Raw genomic sequence first — 19,343 nt, forward strand, 5'->3', positions numbered from 1 at the left:
GCACATGTTACAATATCAACAAACCTTATGACGTCAAATTTATTTTATATTAAATATAAATTTCAACGACTACAGATCAGAGTTTGTTCACTTTTGTCATCAAACTTTATCATCAAAGCAATTAATCTATCCAAATTTGAAATATCTAATGAAAAATAGATCTAATTAATTCAATTGGAAGATTTTTTATCGAGTTGATGATATAATACTGAGAAATTACGTTTTTTTATGGTATATATCTATCATGATTTGGATTTTAAAAAAGTTTAATTACTTGTTTAAATAAAAGGGAAGAAACACAACATCTTGTCTTTTATTAATTTTTTTAAACTCAAGATGTACAAGAATGTTATATGAAATTGAGAGAAGTCAATATGAAAATGTGTATTTTACAAGAATTGGAAAAATCAGCAACCCACATGCCCAAAAGACCTCTTTTCCATGCCGCCATCAAGTAACCAAAAACCAATGTTTTAATTGTTTAAGTTATAACGGGTTATGCCTAACTAGATGGAAAAAATCGTTTGGTTTTTAACTACTGGTTGGCGCTCACAAACAAACTTTTTTTTCCATGAATTCAGTTTTGTCAAGATCTCCTACATTAGGCACAACTCGTTACAATTTAGACCAATAATAAATAGTGTAACAACAATGTTTACACCTTCTTAAAAATGAATTACTTGATATAATTCAAAGAAAAGTTTCAATTTTAATAACTATGCTATTTTCAATAACAAAATAATTTGAATCATTCATTTAAAAGCTTTCACCAAAGAGCTTGTCCCTTAAATTAAAAACAAATATTTAATGTTTTAAAAACTCGTACTATTTCTTATAACAAATACCTATTTAATGCCATAGTCAGGAATCAGCAAATTTCATTTTCTTTAGTTGTCCATCTCCTAGGTAGTTTTTAATCTTACCTTTATATATATCAACACAGATGTAGATAAGCAAAACTCTTGTAACTAGTAAGGCAAACAAACAGGGCAAAATTTCTTTTAAAGTTAAAAATAAATAAACTTAAACTAATACATGTGTCATTTAAATAAAATGTTGTACATTTTTTTATTCTGACAATTATTCAATACACTTATAATCAGTTATTCTAAACCAGCCATTTATTTAACTGATATGTATAAGTATACACACATTAAATGCATATGTACAAAGCTGAAGGACTCAAATTTACATCATCCCCTTTCTTTCATGCACTTAGTGATGATGTCCAACAGACAACAGCATAGGAAAAATTGCACCCCCAACTAGTACAAGCAGTTCCATCTTACGGAATCCTTTATGTTCAGAATGCACAGTGTCTGAACCTACAGCATGGCTGTGGGACTGGCTGACCACCTCTGGCAACACATGGACTGTTGCAACATATAAAAATGTTCCTGCACTGAACAACATGGCAGTCCCAGTGCCACTGAATGTTGACAAAACTTCTTTTGTAGACTGGAAAATAACAAATAGCAGAATGTAATAGTTTCAATAAAGTGGTACATGTATGTTGTAAAAAGAAAACAGGTATATCATACCACAGAAAAATTTAGTTTTAATGGTACACACATATATCATAACAAGGTTTTTGTTAGTTGATAGACAATAATAGAAATGAGCATCAAAATAACACAAGCTTCACTTATACTGCATGTTAACAAGACTTCTTAAAAGACTGAAATAAATAAAAGTTGCATGTCAAAATAATTAAGCAGTTTCATTAACTATATATGTTTGATTACACGTCTTTTTAGTAAAACACTAAACACTGCAGCAATATAGATGCTTTACAAATATTTGAGAAAATCAATTATAATTGTTCAAGTAACAGTTACACAGCTAGACCATTAAACAATCGATTCTTTTTTCAGATTTCTAAACCACATATTTCTACAAATTGCTAGGTTTATCTAAACTTTTCTCTCATTTTTTCCATATACTGTTACAAAGCTGAAAGGTTAGAATAGAATAAATTTTATCAATAATGTTTCTCCACTATAACCGTTCAACTGCAGTAATTCTTAAGCCAATAAAAAAGTGTAGCTTCATATATAACAATACATATACAAAATATATACATACAATGCTGCTACAATCTTTACCAAAAGATAAACAGCTCACTGCTACTACACCTTTTTGTAGCTCTTAACAAACTTTTATTACTTTTCTTCAACTATACAAACAGTAAATGTACATTTTGAAAGACGTTCAGAATATGCTGTTACAATTATGTTGTATGGTCATCTTATCCACACATTAAAATAGAAAAGAATACAACTGATACCTAAATTGACAGGACATTAGGTAAAACACTATTAAAACTTGGCAAAACAAAAATACTAGTAGGTACTAGTCACTTACAAGCTCATTTAAACCAATACTTTTTTAATAAGCAACAATTTAGACTGATGCCTTTTCTGAAGCTTTTACACTTAACAGTAGTGCTGTGTTAAGAAACATCAATTATTATAAATAAAAGATAAATTAACATGTTTGAACTGCATATGTGCTCACTTCTCTTAGCCTAAATGTATTTCACCATACTCAGTCTTACGATTATATATCTTCCACATTTTACAGAACATAAAACACTGTGAGGATTAAGATTATGTCAATACACAATAATCTACAAGGTTACAATATCTCCAATAATGCAAGTAACACAAGTTTAAGAACAACTTTCTAATTTCTTGGTTCTGTTCACTTACTTGACTTATACTAAAGTACGTAATTACAGCTAACAGTGGAGCAGCTAAAGCAAATATAAGAAGATGTTTTCTTATTCTGTTCCTATCCAAGCCTTCATGCAAGAGAAAAGTCACAAGACCAAATGCTGCTGGTGCCTATATAGTAATACAACTCTGTTACATCATACACAGAAAAGATTCAACATTATAATCTTCATAATTGATTTTAACAACAGTGTTCTTTCAAATAATATGGAAATAAAGCAACAAGTGATCTAAATTTACACAACATAATTTTGTTTAAAAGGTTTCAGTAATTTTCAACAAGCACCAAACACAAATGTAATACCATAGATTTTGCATTCCAGTTCTGTTTTAGCATAATCAAAACATACATGTAAAATAATTTCAAACTGCGAGAAGAATGTGAATGTAACAGATTTACTGTTCTACACTTGCTTTAGTACCTACCCTTGTTTTTGTGTAGTTTTCTTTTTGCATGTGACGTACATTCTTAACTGTGTATTGCACAAGTCCAGCCTATTCTAGAAATTTGTAGAAAGTTCTTGAGAGTAAGAATCAACAATGAACTAGAAGTGCATGTAATACTAGTGGTTGACAGTACTGTTGCCAAGCAAACTTTGGTGAATGTTCTAGAGTCTTGTGTGATAGGTACACATAAACCAACACACTGAGAGACAAATAGTATTATTATTATTATTATTGGACAGATACAGTCAGTGTGCTATAGGCCTAGAAAGATATAATTGTGATTAAAGCCTATTATACTGAAACCTACAGAATTTGATAATGAACAAATTAAAGATTTCTAACATTACAAACTGTTCAACTTCAGTGAATTAACTTTAGATGTCAGTACTTCTATGCCAACATCAAACATCATTATCGGTAAAAGTCAGCAGTGTGGGGCCAATCAAGGTAGCAAGCTTAAGCAAGGCACAACAATATCAACTCAGAATTAATTTGCTTATTGTGGACCTGGATCATCAATAAAATATTCAGTTCTAGGCCAGATATAAGACTCAGTATAGTCTGTAAGTTTGTAGAAACTCTTATATATAAACCATCATTTGTAATAACTATGAGTAATAACAATTATATATATATATATATTTTTTTTTTTTTTTTTGTATATTAAAATATATTTGCATGTGTTTGAATCTTGTTGGAAAATATGATACATTTGATACATATTAACATTTAATTAAGTTCTAAATTAAAATTTCCAATTATTTGAAATAGTAATTTATTAACATACATAACATAATATATCAGAGACTCATCCAAAGTAAATTATATAATACATAACAATAAAAATATTAAAATTTGCAAAAATCACAAATAAACCATTTCATTCATGACAGTCTTTTTTCTAATGCTGTCTGCAGAAAACAGTTTATTAAAATAAAAAATTAGAAGTAAGATTTAAATCTATTTACACCTTTTATTTCATTGTTTCATATATCTTGTGATATTACAATAATTGTCTAATATCTGACTTGAAAACGTTTTAGTTTATTCTGAGTTACAGTTTCTTATAGACTTCCATCTATAAATATACCTACTGTAGCACCTGGTAAAAGTGATGTAACCTAAAAGTAATAACAAAGCAAACAACTGGCAATGCTACCTGGCTGTTCTAATATAGCAGCAACAAACAAGGATAAAGGGAAATCAGTTTTGTTTGTGTGCCTGTTGGGCTTTATGCACAAGAAATGCCATCAATTTTAGAATAAAAGTTGGATCTTTTTTCAACTATTGTTAATTCAAACTACTCATAATGAAAAAATGAAATCTATATTCTTTTAATAATCTCATTCAGAAAACAGGAAATATTAAACAACATTTAACAAATACACAAAAACTGCAAATGTAAGCATTTTAAAATTATTTATACATTACGGTTTTTAAAACCACAATATTTTGTAAGCACAAAAAATGAAAACTGTTATCTAACCTTGTGCAGCATAATTGCTAAGAAAACTATCATTTCTATATCTGTATGTGAGGTAGTAACTGCAGCTCCAAGAGCTATCCCATCAGCTAAACAAACAAACAAAATTTTTGTTAGTACAAAAAAATATTCTCTGTCATAGTGTGTAAATATCATCCTTAACCATGTTAAATTATTGATAAAAGTATAAGGCTGAAAACAGTGGTAGCAATAAGACATCTGACAATCATTAACATAGTATGAAACACATCAACTTAGTATGGAATGTTTTTGATACAGTATTGACTCATTTTATATAATTGGTATTTAACATTAATAACATGAAAGGGAGCACAAGATATATTTTTACTTTAGAAGTTTTTTTCACACTAGATACAAACTTCTACAATTTCAAAGAAGAGCTGACTAATGAAAGACTGCTGTATCTTTATTCTACAAATTATATAAAAACTAGTATTTTGTTTTTAAATGCATGGAGTTTTGTTTATATGTGAAATAAGTAATAAATAATCTACTTTATATTCTAGAATCATAAGTCTAATCACTGATAACCTTGCTATCTGTCAAAAAAACAACACATTTTTAATTGATGCCAGAAAAATATTATCCAAAAATTCTATTGAACAGCAGTTTCAATTCTAGACAGTCTAAAATTTTAAATTTTGAAAAGGTATAAATAACCAGAAATTACATCAGTTTTAAATGGCTTATCTTGGCACCCTGAAAGAGCAAGTTTACACATATCAGATATTTGGTATATTACTCAAAATGTTTTTGATAATTATTACCAATTAATAAATCTTTCCAAGTCTATCAACTCAATGCTCAACCAAAGTCCACATCAGTACAATTAATGAAATTATTTTTTTGTTCCTCTTAGAAATTAGAAATAGTAAACCTCCATGCATTTTTAGAGTCAACTTTGGTATATGATTTCCATCAAGGTACTCCTTAAGACCTACTCTTGAAAAATTAAGTTGCACACACATATAAACAGTTCTAAGAAAAAGTTTCAGAGAAATTGTTTCTTTCGGTCAATCCTTGTAGATAGATAATAAACGTTTTACTTCTGGCATTTATTACTTGTTATTTTCTCATTAATGTATTTCTTTTTTAACACCCTAATTTGTTTTTCTTTTATTAACATATTATTTTATAACTGGCTAAGTGGATTGTTTTAAAATATGTTTCAATGATGGTCAAGTCAGTTTGGCAACAACTTGAACACAAAGAGAACTAGATATATAAATGATGACTGATTTAACCCTTTTGAAAAGAGCTTGGTAAAATATATACAAGTTGATATACATATTTGCACACATTAAGTATTTACACTAACTTTTGATACAGTAAGTGTACCTTCACAAAACTTGGCAGACTTAGTATATATTACAAGTTTTTGTCTAAAAAAAATCAATTTTTTTAATGAAACATATTTACTACAGATTTGTTTCTGAAAATATCAAGTCTTTTGGATTACTAGTTTGAGTACAAAGTGATTTCATATTCTGATTCAAAAAATATTCTTCATCCAAAAAATCTCAAATATTATTAGTGTAACCTCTAAAACCTATTAAGTACATTTCAAATGTTTGTTTTTAGTAAGTCTTTATATTTTGTGTAATCTTCTATATCCTCTGTGGAGTATCAATTGACCAACCATGTAACCATCATAAAAAAGTTAGGAAATAAATACAAATTATGTTTTTTTTCATGCTACAATGACTATATATTATAACATGAAAATACAAATGTTTAGTCTAAGTAGCTTAAGTCTCATAACTTTATATATTTATTATTTTTTATTATACTGACCTTATAGTTGTGCCAAGCTAATATTACATAACTTGCATTGACATGGTGCATATGCACTCATGTTACCATATTCAATAACGTAAAAGAGATGTAGTCTTGGCTGTGTTTTAGTGGACAAGTATTTTGTATTACACAGTAACATTTAAATTATTATACATTATATGCAAATAGATTGTTACTATTTAAAAACAAGCTAAGAAATTTATTAATCTTAAAATATAGAGCAATAAATAAATAATTAAACAATTATATCTTGAAACTAAGAATCAACAATAATTGTTTAATCAAAACTCTAGCTCATTTACGAACAATGCTGAAACTTCTAGAAACTTGCGTGATTGATATAAAAGCAGTTAGCCAGGAAACAGTTACAAGATGAATATCAGTCAGCTACAGTCAGTGTGCTATGGGCCTTGGAAGCTAGAACTGTAATGCCTATTAATCTGAAAACTGATGAAATTGACCAAAAACATTTATAGATTTCAAATATTACAAACCTTTCAACTTCTGTGAATTAACCTCAGACATCAGTAGTTTTACAAGGACATTATATATTGTCACCAGCAAAAACGTACAAGTTCTTCAGGCTTGATCAGGTATCAAAAAAGTGTTCAGGTGTATCAACAAAATATTAATTTGCTCTCTGTTAATGTTGATAAGAGATTCAGTTCCAGACCTGATATAAGACTCACTATTGTTTGTAAGTTTGTAAAACTATTGTACATAAACAATCTTTTGTAATAACTATAAGTAATAACCATTATTATAAATTATTTGTTTTTTGTTTATACATTAAAGTATATTTGTGTTAAAAACATTGTGTGTATCAAAATTGTTCACAAATACCATAAATTAATATATATTAACACTTAATTAACTTCTAAATTCAAATTCAAATTTCCAGTTATTTGAAATAGTAATAATGTAAGTATTATAATAAATAAGCATATCATCTGAAGTAAATGATGGTTTATGTCTGCATGTAACAGACATCCCAAACATCTAATTTTAACCAGTGCTGCATTCAACATATCATGACTTACAAAAATCTATATTTAGGTGTGTTCTTTAAATATTTACTTTTAAATTAAGAAATAACTCATACATAATATTAAGGTTTGAATTGTAATCTACAATTTGATTTCAAATGTATTTAGATAAATTTATAAAATAGTAATTCAATAAAATTTTGAATGAAAGTAAACAAATGTAATGACATGGCTTGTCATGAAAGAGTTAATATTAAATTTAAAACATTAGTTAAGACTTAATCTTTGCTAACTTGTGGGAACTACTTCATAAAAGCTCAAAATGACCAATGTACATGTACATAAATTTAAAAAATTTAACTATACATTTTGTGCAATATGAAACTTGCTTGCTCAAACAAGATAAGCATTTTATGTCATGATAAGCAGGCAGCTATATAGTAATAATAAGAAAGCAAATAGTATAAAATTCATAACCCCAGTGACCATTTCAGTAAAATAAATCAAGATGTTCAAAACAAAACAAAAATAAAGGAGTAAATGATTAATGAAAATGAATTTTTTTTATGTATCTAGTAACCATTATCATGTTTTTAGATTTATATCAGAATCTGATCCATACAAAAGTTTTAGATCAATGCTATAGTTAACATAATTAACTTAGTTTGGTTTATATATTAGGGGAATTTAGCACAGGCCAGCACTTCTGCCACTGTGCAGTTCAAACATCAAGGCACTGTCTCTAATACCAAACTACCAATCACACAAAAGTAAAAAGCAGCAAGTAAACATTTTACTTTTAATTTTATTATTATTTGTTACTGTGTATCATTCTTTTTTAACACAAAGTACTCAATATAAAGATCATGCAAAAACTATTAAATCTAATTCTGTTTTACACTTTAGAAGTGGTACCAGCTTTTCAGAGACTTTGTTCTTCTCAGCAATCTCTTAAATGTTCTTATAATAATAGTGACCAATAACTTTAATTTAAGTAGTATCTGTCCTTTCCACTTTCCAAAATACATGGTAAATTCACCAAGCCAAACTTCTTGTCTATATTAACTCATGCTATGTTATACATTAAAATACTGGCTAAAACAAATAACAATTTTTATAATATACAGTACATCTTTAAAAATTTTAAGGATTGTTTAGTTGGTTCATTTCCAATATACATGGAAAATTTATCCAAGCCAAAATTCTTCCCTCTATTAACTCAATACTGTAATAAATAAAAGTTCTATAACATACAGTACATGATAAAAAATTTAAAGATTGTTTAGTTTGTCTGTTTAATGAAGCGACTGTCATTCAAGAAAGCTAAATATATAAAATGTGGAAGTGTTTTTGCATTGCTAGGCCTAATGCTGCCACTTTAGACCTAGGTGTGTCTACTTGGATGTCATAAACCTGGAAACCTTAAAAAAAATGAAATTCAATTTAAATTTGGTCAAAATACTGTGATATACTTATTCCTTTTAAACATATTAAAAATACTTAAGTGTATAAAACTTTATGATATTCCAGGCTTTAGTAATAGCTGAATAAAATACTTTTGTTTTAATGTCCCCTTTCTTTGGTAATTACCACTGAGATCAATTTCAATAAATGCCAGATTAGAATTTAAATTCACTAACATTTTATAGTAATGGTCAAAAAATTAAAAACTGATGTGACTAGTTATATATGAAATTAAAAAAAATTGTCTAATATTTTGATATTTTTTTCACTACATGATATTACATGTTTTAAGATATTTTTTTAAATTTTATTCAAAAGTATTTTTACATGCCAGTAACTTATGTAAGACATGCTAATATCATTAGTTTACTTACCTGCTGCATGTACTACAAGACCAAGTGTGGCTGTTATTTTGTATCTATCTTGCTTAGGTCCTGCTTCTGCATCTACAAAAGAGTAAATTATATTATCATTATTTTTCTATAAAGAAAGCTGTAAACAATAAAGAAGCAAAGATACATTTAATTGACTTAAACAAATTCTCTTAATTTAGTCTCTCTAAATATTTTGAACCTACTCAATCTAATATATAAAGCTAAGTTTGTGTCTATTTGTTTGCACCTTTTGGGCATCTATTAATTAAAAATTTCCACATTTCTTAATCAATCAGCACCAAACTTGACACTACGATATAGAATGGCATGAGGAAGGTCATGAATGAGAGGGAGCTTGGATTGGTGAATGGTTGGTTGATTTGGTGTTTTATGGCACAAAACAGCTAGGCTACCTACACCAAACATTCAGTAAAAAATTAAAGTAAATTTAATAAAATTCATGAAAGCAAATTAAGGTAAAACAAAGCATTAAAGTTTTAAAAAATATAAAAAGCATAAAACCAATGTTTACTTCTAGTCTAAAATGTCAAGAGAAAATCTACAGTAATACAAGTTGTAAAGGACTTTCTGTAGCATAATTGTAATTATCATAACTCACCAGGAAGACTAACAGGTAAGTACAAAAACCACTGTCAGTCACCTGAAGTTGGCCTTTCCAGTCCTGGTTCCGAGTATTTTGACGTTATGGCCATTTTCAAAAAGTAAAGTAATAAAGTTTTAAAAGACTTGTAGCAAAATTTTAATAACTCACCAGAATGAATAACAGGTAAGTTCAAACAGCAGTATTAGTCACCTGAAGTTGGCCTTTTCAGTCCTGGTTTTGAGTCATTTGATGTTACGGCCGTTTTCTAATTTCAAATCAAACTAGATGAACTGTGATTCTTAAAAGGGAATCACATTAAAAAGATCTAATGTATAAATTAAAAAAACTTAAATGGCATTAAAAAGATTAATGGCTTTAAAACACTAAAAACATTTCCAAGGTGGACAGTGTCACCATCACCAATAACACTGTCTAACGTTATGGACAAACCTTGGGACAGAAGATGTTTAAAATGGTGCTGTTCCTGAGAGTCGTAATGACGGAAAAAATGTAGTATATGGCTTATTGTGACCTGAGCGTTATACAGACTACACATTGGTGCATCAGTTCCAGATAAAAGAAAATGATGAGTTAAAAAATTGTGACCAATACATAGTCTAGTTAGAACAACTTCCTCTGTCCAATATAGTTTTATATGGAAAAGCTCACTCCAAGTCAACTGCCAGCTGGCACGGAGATGAGCCTTGAATACATACCCATAGTCCATGTATGGAACAAGCACACCTGTGATAGTGTCAGAGCAGATAGATCTAGCTGCAGTGTTGGCAAGCTCACTCCTGCGAATACCAAGGTTGCTCGGTATCCAGAAAAACTGGAGAAAAGTAGATGTTAAAGAGAAATGGGCCAGTCGATTTTGAGTATCAGCAAGAACAGGGTGTGAACTAACATGAAGTGATTCCAGAACCAGTAGAGAACTAAGCGAGTCAGTATAAATAGTGCAGTTTCAGTACTGCTTAGCTTCTGTGTGATCCAGAGCAGGTGAAATGGCATACAGTTCAGCAGTGAATGCAGAAGGTGTAGAGAAGATTCTGCGCACAACCACCAAACCACAACAAACCATGGCAAACTCGCACATTCACCTGATTTTGAACCATCTGTACAAATAGGAATGGATGAATGGTTCGAAAGATGTTCAGCAAATAACGGACAGTATTTCCAATCGGGAGTGTCTATTTTCTCAGATAACTTAAAGATAGGTGACATTTCGGGACTGTAAGAAGCCATGGTGGGATGGGCTGACCAGTGGACATAGCAATGTTATCCAAGAACAGAACCAATTTATCCAACTGCACCTGGATATGATGGCCATAAGGAGCAATGGCAGATCGTCTGCTCTGAAAAAATATGGCCCACCGAGGAAGGAAAACACAACTCCAGGTGGGATGCTTTGGTAAGGAAAAAAGTTTCAAAACATGTAGAAAAGAAATTTGCAAACAGTGGAGGTGCAAAGAAGGTTCATAAGACTATGTATAAGCTCTGAACTGGGGAAGTGCAGAAAGCCCCAGTGCAAAGCCAAAGTCCTTGATGATGAATGGGGTTCAGCACCTTTAAGGCTGAGGTTCTGGCAGAGCCACAGACCAGTGATCCATAGTCGAATTTCAATCAAATAAGAGCACAATATATCTTTAGTACAGAACGTCGATCAGCTCCCCAAGTGGTGGAACAGAGGACACAGATGATGTTAAGTGCTCTTGTATATTTTACCCGTAGCTGCTTGATGTGTGGTATAAAGGTCAGCATACGGTTATAGATAAGCCCCAAGAACTCTGTCTCAGAGACCACAGGCAGCACAGCTTCACTGATACAGAGTTCAGGATCAGGGTTAATGCTCCGTTGGCTGCAAAAGTACATGCAAATGATTTTTGGGAGAGAAAAGTTAAAGCCATTTGCTGTGGTCCACTTCAGTAAACGATTAACGGCAGTCTGTAGCTGCTGCTGAATATACCTCATGTTCCACGACTGACATGAGATGTGAAAGTCGTCGACATAGAGCCAATTTGCAACAGTGAGATGGAGTTGTTCAGTGATGGCATTAATATTTATACTGAATTGTGTGACACTCAAAACACAGCCCTGATGGACTCCAAGTTCCTGGAGAAAAGAACAGGAAAGTGTTGAGCCCACATGAACTTGGAATCTCCTGTCCATTAACATTTTTAATAAAAATGGGCAAATAGCCATGTAAAACATATATATGGAGATCTTGCAAAATGCCATACCTCCATGTTATATCATAAGTCATCTCAATGTCAAAGAATATTGATGCAAGATGTTGTCCTTTTAGAAAGGCTTTGCTGATTGACATTTAAAGTAAAATAAGGTGGTCCATGCTGGTGCACTGTCTTTGGAACCCACACTGGGTGGGCAAGAGGAGGTTGTTTGATTAGAGGAGCCAAATAAGACAAGCATTAACCATCCTCTCTAAGGTCTTACAGAGACAGCTCTTCAAAGCAATTAGACAGTAATTTCAAGAAATCTTGGGATCTTTCCCAGGCTTAGAGAAAGGTAGGGCATCAGGAAAAACATTCTTCCATCAGATCCATTGAAAACAATCAGAAGAATAGCAAGAGAAGAAGGAGATAGATGGTGCAGCATTCCATAGCGTACATCATCAGGTCCAACTGATGTAGTGCCAGACCGATGAAGGGCTAGTTTGAGTTCCACCAGTGTAAAGAGAAGATTATAGTCATAGAGACAATCAGCTTAAAAGATGGCCAAGAAGTTGGAGGAAGAAGCAGAAGTGCTAAATACCAGGCAAAAGCTTTCACCTAGAGTATCAGCAATGCTCCAGGTATCAGCTACTTACTGACCATCAGAGAGCAAGATCAAGAGGGAGACAGAATTAGATTTCCTACTGACCTTTCAAATCTTGTCCCATATGACTTTGAAACTGGTGGTAAAAGATATGCTGGTTGTGAACTAAATCCAAGATTCCTTCTGGCTTTGACATCTTACCCACTGAGCATCTAACCCACTCAAGAAAGCGATGCAATTCAAGAGTGAGGGATATCTACAGAAAGTATCCCTGGCCTGTTTTTGAGCCTTCCACGCCATGTGACAGGCGGGATTCCACCACGGACGAGGATATCATGTAGAAATTTTAGGAATACACTGAGCAGCTGCTTGTATAATACAGTAAGTTACTGCTGCCACACAGTTGTCTATTGATGGCTTACAGGTGATGGCAGGATCAAGTTCTGCAAGAGCAGTGAAAGAGGGCCAATTTGTGTAATTCAGCTTCCACCAGGGAACATGGGTTGGGTGGCATTGACCATGGCTACTCTCTCTTAAAATTATAGGAAAATAATTTCTGCCTCATGGATTATTGTCAACCCTCCATGAAAAATGGGAGTATTGTGAAGGGGAGCAAACTGAGAGATCATTAACAGTACAAGACTGACTAGGTGCATGAAAATAAGTAGAAGAACCACTGTTGGAAAGAGAAAGGTTGTGATCAGAGAACATACACAAAATGGGGCAACCCCTCCTATCAATATCAGCACTTCCCCAGAGGAGAGGATATCCATTAAAGTCCCCCAGGATTAGAAAGGGAGATGAAAACTGTTCAATGAGAGAGCATCAAGGTCTGATTGATCATACGTTTCTTCAGACAACAGGTTGAGAGAACAAACAGTGATGGTGAGATCAAAGAAAACACAGATGGCAACAGCCTCCAAGGGTGTGTTGAGTGGCAAAGACAGAGTGGGCACATGCTGATAAACCAACAATGCCACCCCTCCCTGCACTCATCCATCACACTGCCTGTCATTTCTGTACAAAGAAAACTGTCAAAAGGTGACTGTGTGAACAGGTTTCAGAAATGTTTTCTGTAAGGAAAGACATACAGGATGGTAAGAAGCAATCAGTGTTTTGATGTCATCCAGATTAGAACGTAAACTTTGACATTTCCATTGTATCAAGGTAGCCATTTTTTTTATGTGTAGGCAAATTGGGTGAAGAACCCTTCTCTTTATGACCATGTCTTTTTCCTTTACTGTCTTTATTCGATGGAGGTCCATCGACCTCCATGGATCCTGCCCTGGGTCGATTTGGCAGATCTTTGCTGTTGAAAAAGGATTTCAGTGAATGAGGATGCACATATATGATCATTTTGCATCTTGGGGTAAGAGAAAAAGATGTATCCGAGGAGATGCCTGTACCAGGAACCAAAAGAAGTAGATCTTGGGATTTGTTGGAATGTACGTAAGGGACAGAGATGGGTGTTGAAGTTTATTCATTAACTTTTTTAACCGTGAAGGTCAAAATACTTTTCATTTGTATTGAGAACGATTCTTTTGAAAGCACAGAGAGATCTGTCTGCATTCTCACTGTAATAATGGAATAAAGTGCAGCAGCATACGTCTGAGATGAAGTGGTGGACAGCAACTTTCAAGCCTCAGGATAAGTAATGTTATGAATCATTTTCAAATGCTGCACCACTTTTTCTTCCAACCCTTTAGAGCAAGAACAAAAGTAGAATGGGTGAAAGCCATTGCAACTGACGCAATGAAAGTCCATTTCACACTTGTAGGCATCATGGTCCTTGCCATCACAATGAGCACATGTCAAGGAACCATGACATGACGTCTTTGAGTGACAGAACCCCTGACACTGGAAACATCTCAGAAGGTTTGGAATGTATAACTGTACCCTGCAATTAAGATAGCCTGCCTTTAAGGTACACCTCACTGCAGAAACTCCTTGAGTGGAGAAACCAGCAAGAATCTCTGACTCAGGGATGTTCTTCAAATCTCTCTCAACAATAACTCCTTGCAACAAATTCAAAGTAGCATGAGGTGTAACCTCAATAGGTATATCCCCAATTGCCTTTGATTGTAAGAGGAGTTCACTGTGTTGAGATGTAGATGTTTCCACCAATATGTCATCAGATCAAAGCTTCTTTACTGACTTTGGAGAGCCAGCAAGTCCCTCTAGTCCCTTCTGAATGAAAAAGGGAGACATTTGCCCTTAAGGTTTATCTGAAAAAGAATGTAGGAGAAGAAAATGAGGTACAACAGATGTTACAGATGTTTAGATTGCTGCTCAGAATCTTCAAGATGTGGTCATTTACCTATGGACTGTTTTTCATTATTATATTTAAGTTTTTATTTGGAGTATCCACAATAAAAAAAGGAAAATTTCGATGCCCACTGACCCCAGCCACAATGGAGCCCTATGCAGGGATGCACTTCAATGTCAAACAAGGAAACTGTAGCTATGCCAAGGTTTCATGAGCACTATACTCAAGCGTCAGCATCAGCTACAATGTCCACAACACCTGTTCAGAACATTCAACACTGGTACTTGGTTGACCCTTCCCCAAGTGGACCAGCCGATTAACCCAAGGGAGCCACACCAAAACTGCCCATGTACAGGAATTCAAGGCTAAAGTTGTGTGTTAGAAGTTGGACCACTCAACCACTCCTCCCCTTCATGGGTCACCTCACACAGCAAACACATGGGTGGATGTTTAGATCCCAGAGGAAGTAAATTGAAAGAACAGAACCTTACCTGGGAAGTCCCCTCACCATGTACAGGAATCCACACTGAGGGGGGGGGGAGCTTGGATCTCCCTGCCCATCATTTTCAAATCTCATTTTGAAAAAACACTACCAAATCAATACAACTTGACATTGAAATGGAATTCTTGAAAACAGTCTTTCTTTTCAGTATTGGAATTTTTATGCATAATTATTGCATTTAACATTTATTATGCTAAGAAAAATACAGAAGTATAATTTCCTATCCTTTATTACCAACACGTTTTTGTTGCACCTGTCCAATGGGCAGGTACTGCAACTAGCAGAATATAACAGACAAACAGAAAAAATAAACAATAGTAAAATTACAGTAGGTTTAAAATAAATGGGATGGGGTTAAAATAGATAAGTCTAAGCTACTAAAATTTATTTTATCTATTATGAAGCATATTTTTACTAAACAAACAAAATTACTATATCAGAAAATACTATAAAAGCATAACTGATTACTTCTGATTTCTGGTCAAATGTAATTATGTGTGTTATTATAACTCATTTTCTAGTCAACACTATTAATATATGTTAATATAACTCAGTGTCTGGTAAATCATATTAGAATGTGATAATAATATTACTCCTGATTTCTAGTTGTTTGCACTACTTTGTTCCACTCAATTTTTGATAATTTAAATAAGCATGCATCAGGAATGAAATTCATACACAAAAAAAGTAGAGTTGAAGTTGACCTTTTCGGGGGGGTGGGGTGTTTAATGGTAAATATAAAAATACATCAAAGTAAGTCACATAAGTTCCAGTATTCAGTATTGGTTAGTACTGGCAGAATTTCACACTTTGCATGTGTTATGTTTATAATTCAATTTATCTGGTTGTTTGAATTAAATTCCTTTGATGAGCTTCAATTATTTATACAGAAAAATCACAATTTTCCACTTTACAGTATTGTTTCATTGTGTCTGAATGACTTCAGTAGCAGCACAAAACTTTTTTATAGCATGAATTTCATGTTGGATAACAAAAAAGTACAAGTTATCCAGCAAATAATGAACATTCTAAGAAACTATGTACTATTCAGAAATTATTCATTACCTGATTTTACAATAATAAAGTCCATAAATATTTTAAATATTGTATCTCCACTAAGCACAACTAACCCACAAAAAATTTAAAATTGCTACATTCAAAACTCTAAATTTGTTCTATTGATGCTGGAAGATGATATACATTGTATAGACTTTTTCTGAATGAAAATGAAACGAAGTTATTTTTCACCATATTAACTTGACCAACCCTGGATGTGTGATGCAATGCATATTAATTGATATTTTAGAATTGAATTCACTAAATTTATCTTTTACAAAACATGACTATATTTCAAGTACATAAAACAAGACTGTTGTATGCAAAAACCCCAAAGTTTCTAATAAAAAGTTCTTACACAAATTTGTCTTTAAATTTCTAGTCTTTACCGAGTCAGTCCGAGTGGAAGGTGATTTTCATGCTAAATAAAAATATTTCTTTTCATCTTACAATTTTCATATTTCATTTACATAACCTCTAGAGCAGGGGTAAGCAACATATTTTTCATAGTGGCCACAACTGTGGCTAATGAAAACAATGTTGGCCACACCATTCAAAAAAAAATTGACAGATGTTAGTTTAATTAAAACAAATTTTAACTAACCTTCAATGTGAAAATTGATGGGATTTTCATCAACAAGTTTTGTGAAATTTGGCTTAATGTCTATGCTCAATGAGCATCTTAGATCTGCCTCTTAATTTACGTCAGTACTCCAAGATCTGTATCTGGACTTGACAAAATCCAGCATGGAAAATGTTGTCTCACACACCTATGTGGATTCAAACATGGAAAATAATTTTGAAATTGCTATCTTTAAATTTGGAAGACTCTCATTTATCAGAATAGTGAGCCACATCTCTTAGATAGAACATTTTTGTTTACCTTTTATGTGTTCTACATTTTGCAGGGCAAGCATCTTGTCTTCAAATCCACACTTATCCAAAGACAAAAATGATGTAATTTCCTTAATGAAAGTCAAATTGAAATGGATCATGCAAAAATTCAAATATCAATTTCAAATTTTTAAATTTGGAGAAACGTGATTCAAATTCTTGAGATAGATTTTTGATCTAGTTTACATACAGATCAACTTTGACATCAGAGAAATCATAGTTGTTATTTTTTTCTAGAATCATTCTTTTATAATTGTTCTGCAAGGAAGTTCAGCCTTAATTGAAATACATGAATAGACTGTGATTGGTCGCTTATTATTTTACATCTTCTCTGAAGCTTCATATTCAAATTATTCAAGTGAGCCATCATGTTGCACAGAAAGTGCAAATCACACTGCCATGACAAAGTTTCAATTTCAGGAAAATTTTCAATCTTACCTTTTCAACAAGATACTCCTTTATTTGAGGAAATAAAGTAAATTGTTCCAAGACTTTTCCTCTACTTAACCATCTTACATTTCCAAAATCAGTAAGATCATCACAAGTATAGTCACTGTGTTTCTTCAAAGACTCAACAAACTGTTGATGGATTAGAGAGCTTCTACTTCTAATATAATTCACAATTTCTACAACAATGTTCATCAAATTTTTCAATTCGTCACTTTCAGACATCTGAACACAAATTTTTCTCATGCAAAATGCAATGAAAAGATGGCAGCGTGGACTTCACATTATTTTCAATTAAATGCTGCTTCAAAAGAGAAACAAATCCTAATTTCTCCCCAGTCATGGCAGAAGCACTATCTGTTGTGACAGAAACCAGTTTTTTTTAAATCCAGATTGAATGTTTTTGAGATTTCAAGAAAGTTTTCAAAAATGTTTTTTCCACATGTTCAACCTCGTAATCCACAAAGGCCAAGCATTTTTCCCTCACTTAAAGATCTGAAGTTACATATAAAACCCAAAATACCAACTGTGCAGTGTCACTAACATCTGTTCACTCATCTAGTGCTAAAGAAAAATACAAATAGTCTTTTAGTTGTCCAAGCAACTGAATTTTATGTCTTTTGCAAACTCTAGCATTCTGCAATTGTTCTTTGACTTAATTGCAAATTATTTACCTTTTGAAAAATATCTTTTATTTTTGAATCATAATTCTCCAACAGAGTTTCAACGACCACAATCAATATTTCGTTTACTAGTTCAGCATCAGAAAATGATTTCTTTTTTTGAGCTAAAATCCAAAATACTTTATAGCTAGCTGATGTAACTAGTTCTATTGATGATAAAAATCTTTTTAAGTCTCCCTTTTTGTTCATGAAGTTGTGCTTCCAGACAGCTAATTTCATTCATATGACTTTTGCTATCAACTGGAAATTTTATATCAAATTCACCTGAAAACTGTTTAAGTGTTGCTTAAGGTTGAATACTTTAGTATTCCTAAAAACTCTGTTACACAAAAGACACACTGACTTATTGTCTGCTTCAATCACTTCAAATTTCAACTCCCAACTTTCATTAAATTCTCGTTTCACATTTTTCCAGTCACGCGCCATTCTCTTTTTGGTAGTAATGCCAGAATCAAATAAATTGCCTTTATTTTCTGAGTGTTCACCATTATCTAGATTCCTTCATTTTCGAATTTTCCACTTATACATATTAATGGATTAAAAACAAAATATATTTAAACACTTGAAAGTTGCACAATAAAAATATGCTTTCAAGTGCATGCAAAACAATACATACTTGATAACAAACATCAAAACCAGAGTGATGTTACAAAATGAGCAGAGTCTGTGGCAGTGATGAAGTGCATGATATTAGCAATGATGTAAGGCAGTTGCAGTTGCTGATTATCAAACTTGCGATAAAAAAAATGATGGAAAAGTTGATTCCTACATTCGAGCTGGCCACAACTGTGCTATCCACTGACCACAGT

General features: G+C 32.3%; 1 protein-coding gene across 2 annotated transcripts in view; it reads right to left on the bottom strand.

Moving 5' to 3' along the window:
• Positions 1-277: 277 nt before the first annotated feature.
• LOC143255348 (zinc transporter ZIP9-like) overlaps positions 278-19,343 on the bottom strand; it is a 32,449-nt gene continuing 13,383 nt past the window's right edge. For both annotated transcript variants that reach the window (XM_076510870.1, XM_076510863.1), the window contains 4 exons: positions 9,308-9,379; positions 4,669-4,754; positions 2,712-2,846; positions 278-1,458 (listed from right to left, as the gene is read on the bottom strand). In XM_076510870.1, the coding sequence (XP_076366985.1) occupies positions 1,216-1,458; positions 2,712-2,846; positions 4,669-4,754; positions 9,308-9,379 (536 nt within the window). In that variant the 3' untranslated portion in view covers positions 278-1,215. The remainder of the gene's footprint in view (positions 1,459-2,711; positions 2,847-4,668; positions 4,755-9,307; positions 9,380-19,343) is intronic.

This window comes from Tachypleus tridentatus, chromosome 1 (assembly GCF_004210375.1).
Source record: "Tachypleus tridentatus isolate NWPU-2018 chromosome 1, ASM421037v1, whole genome shotgun sequence".
In the NCBI taxonomy this organism is placed as follows: domain Eukaryota; kingdom Metazoa; phylum Arthropoda; class Merostomata; order Xiphosura; family Limulidae; genus Tachypleus; species Tachypleus tridentatus.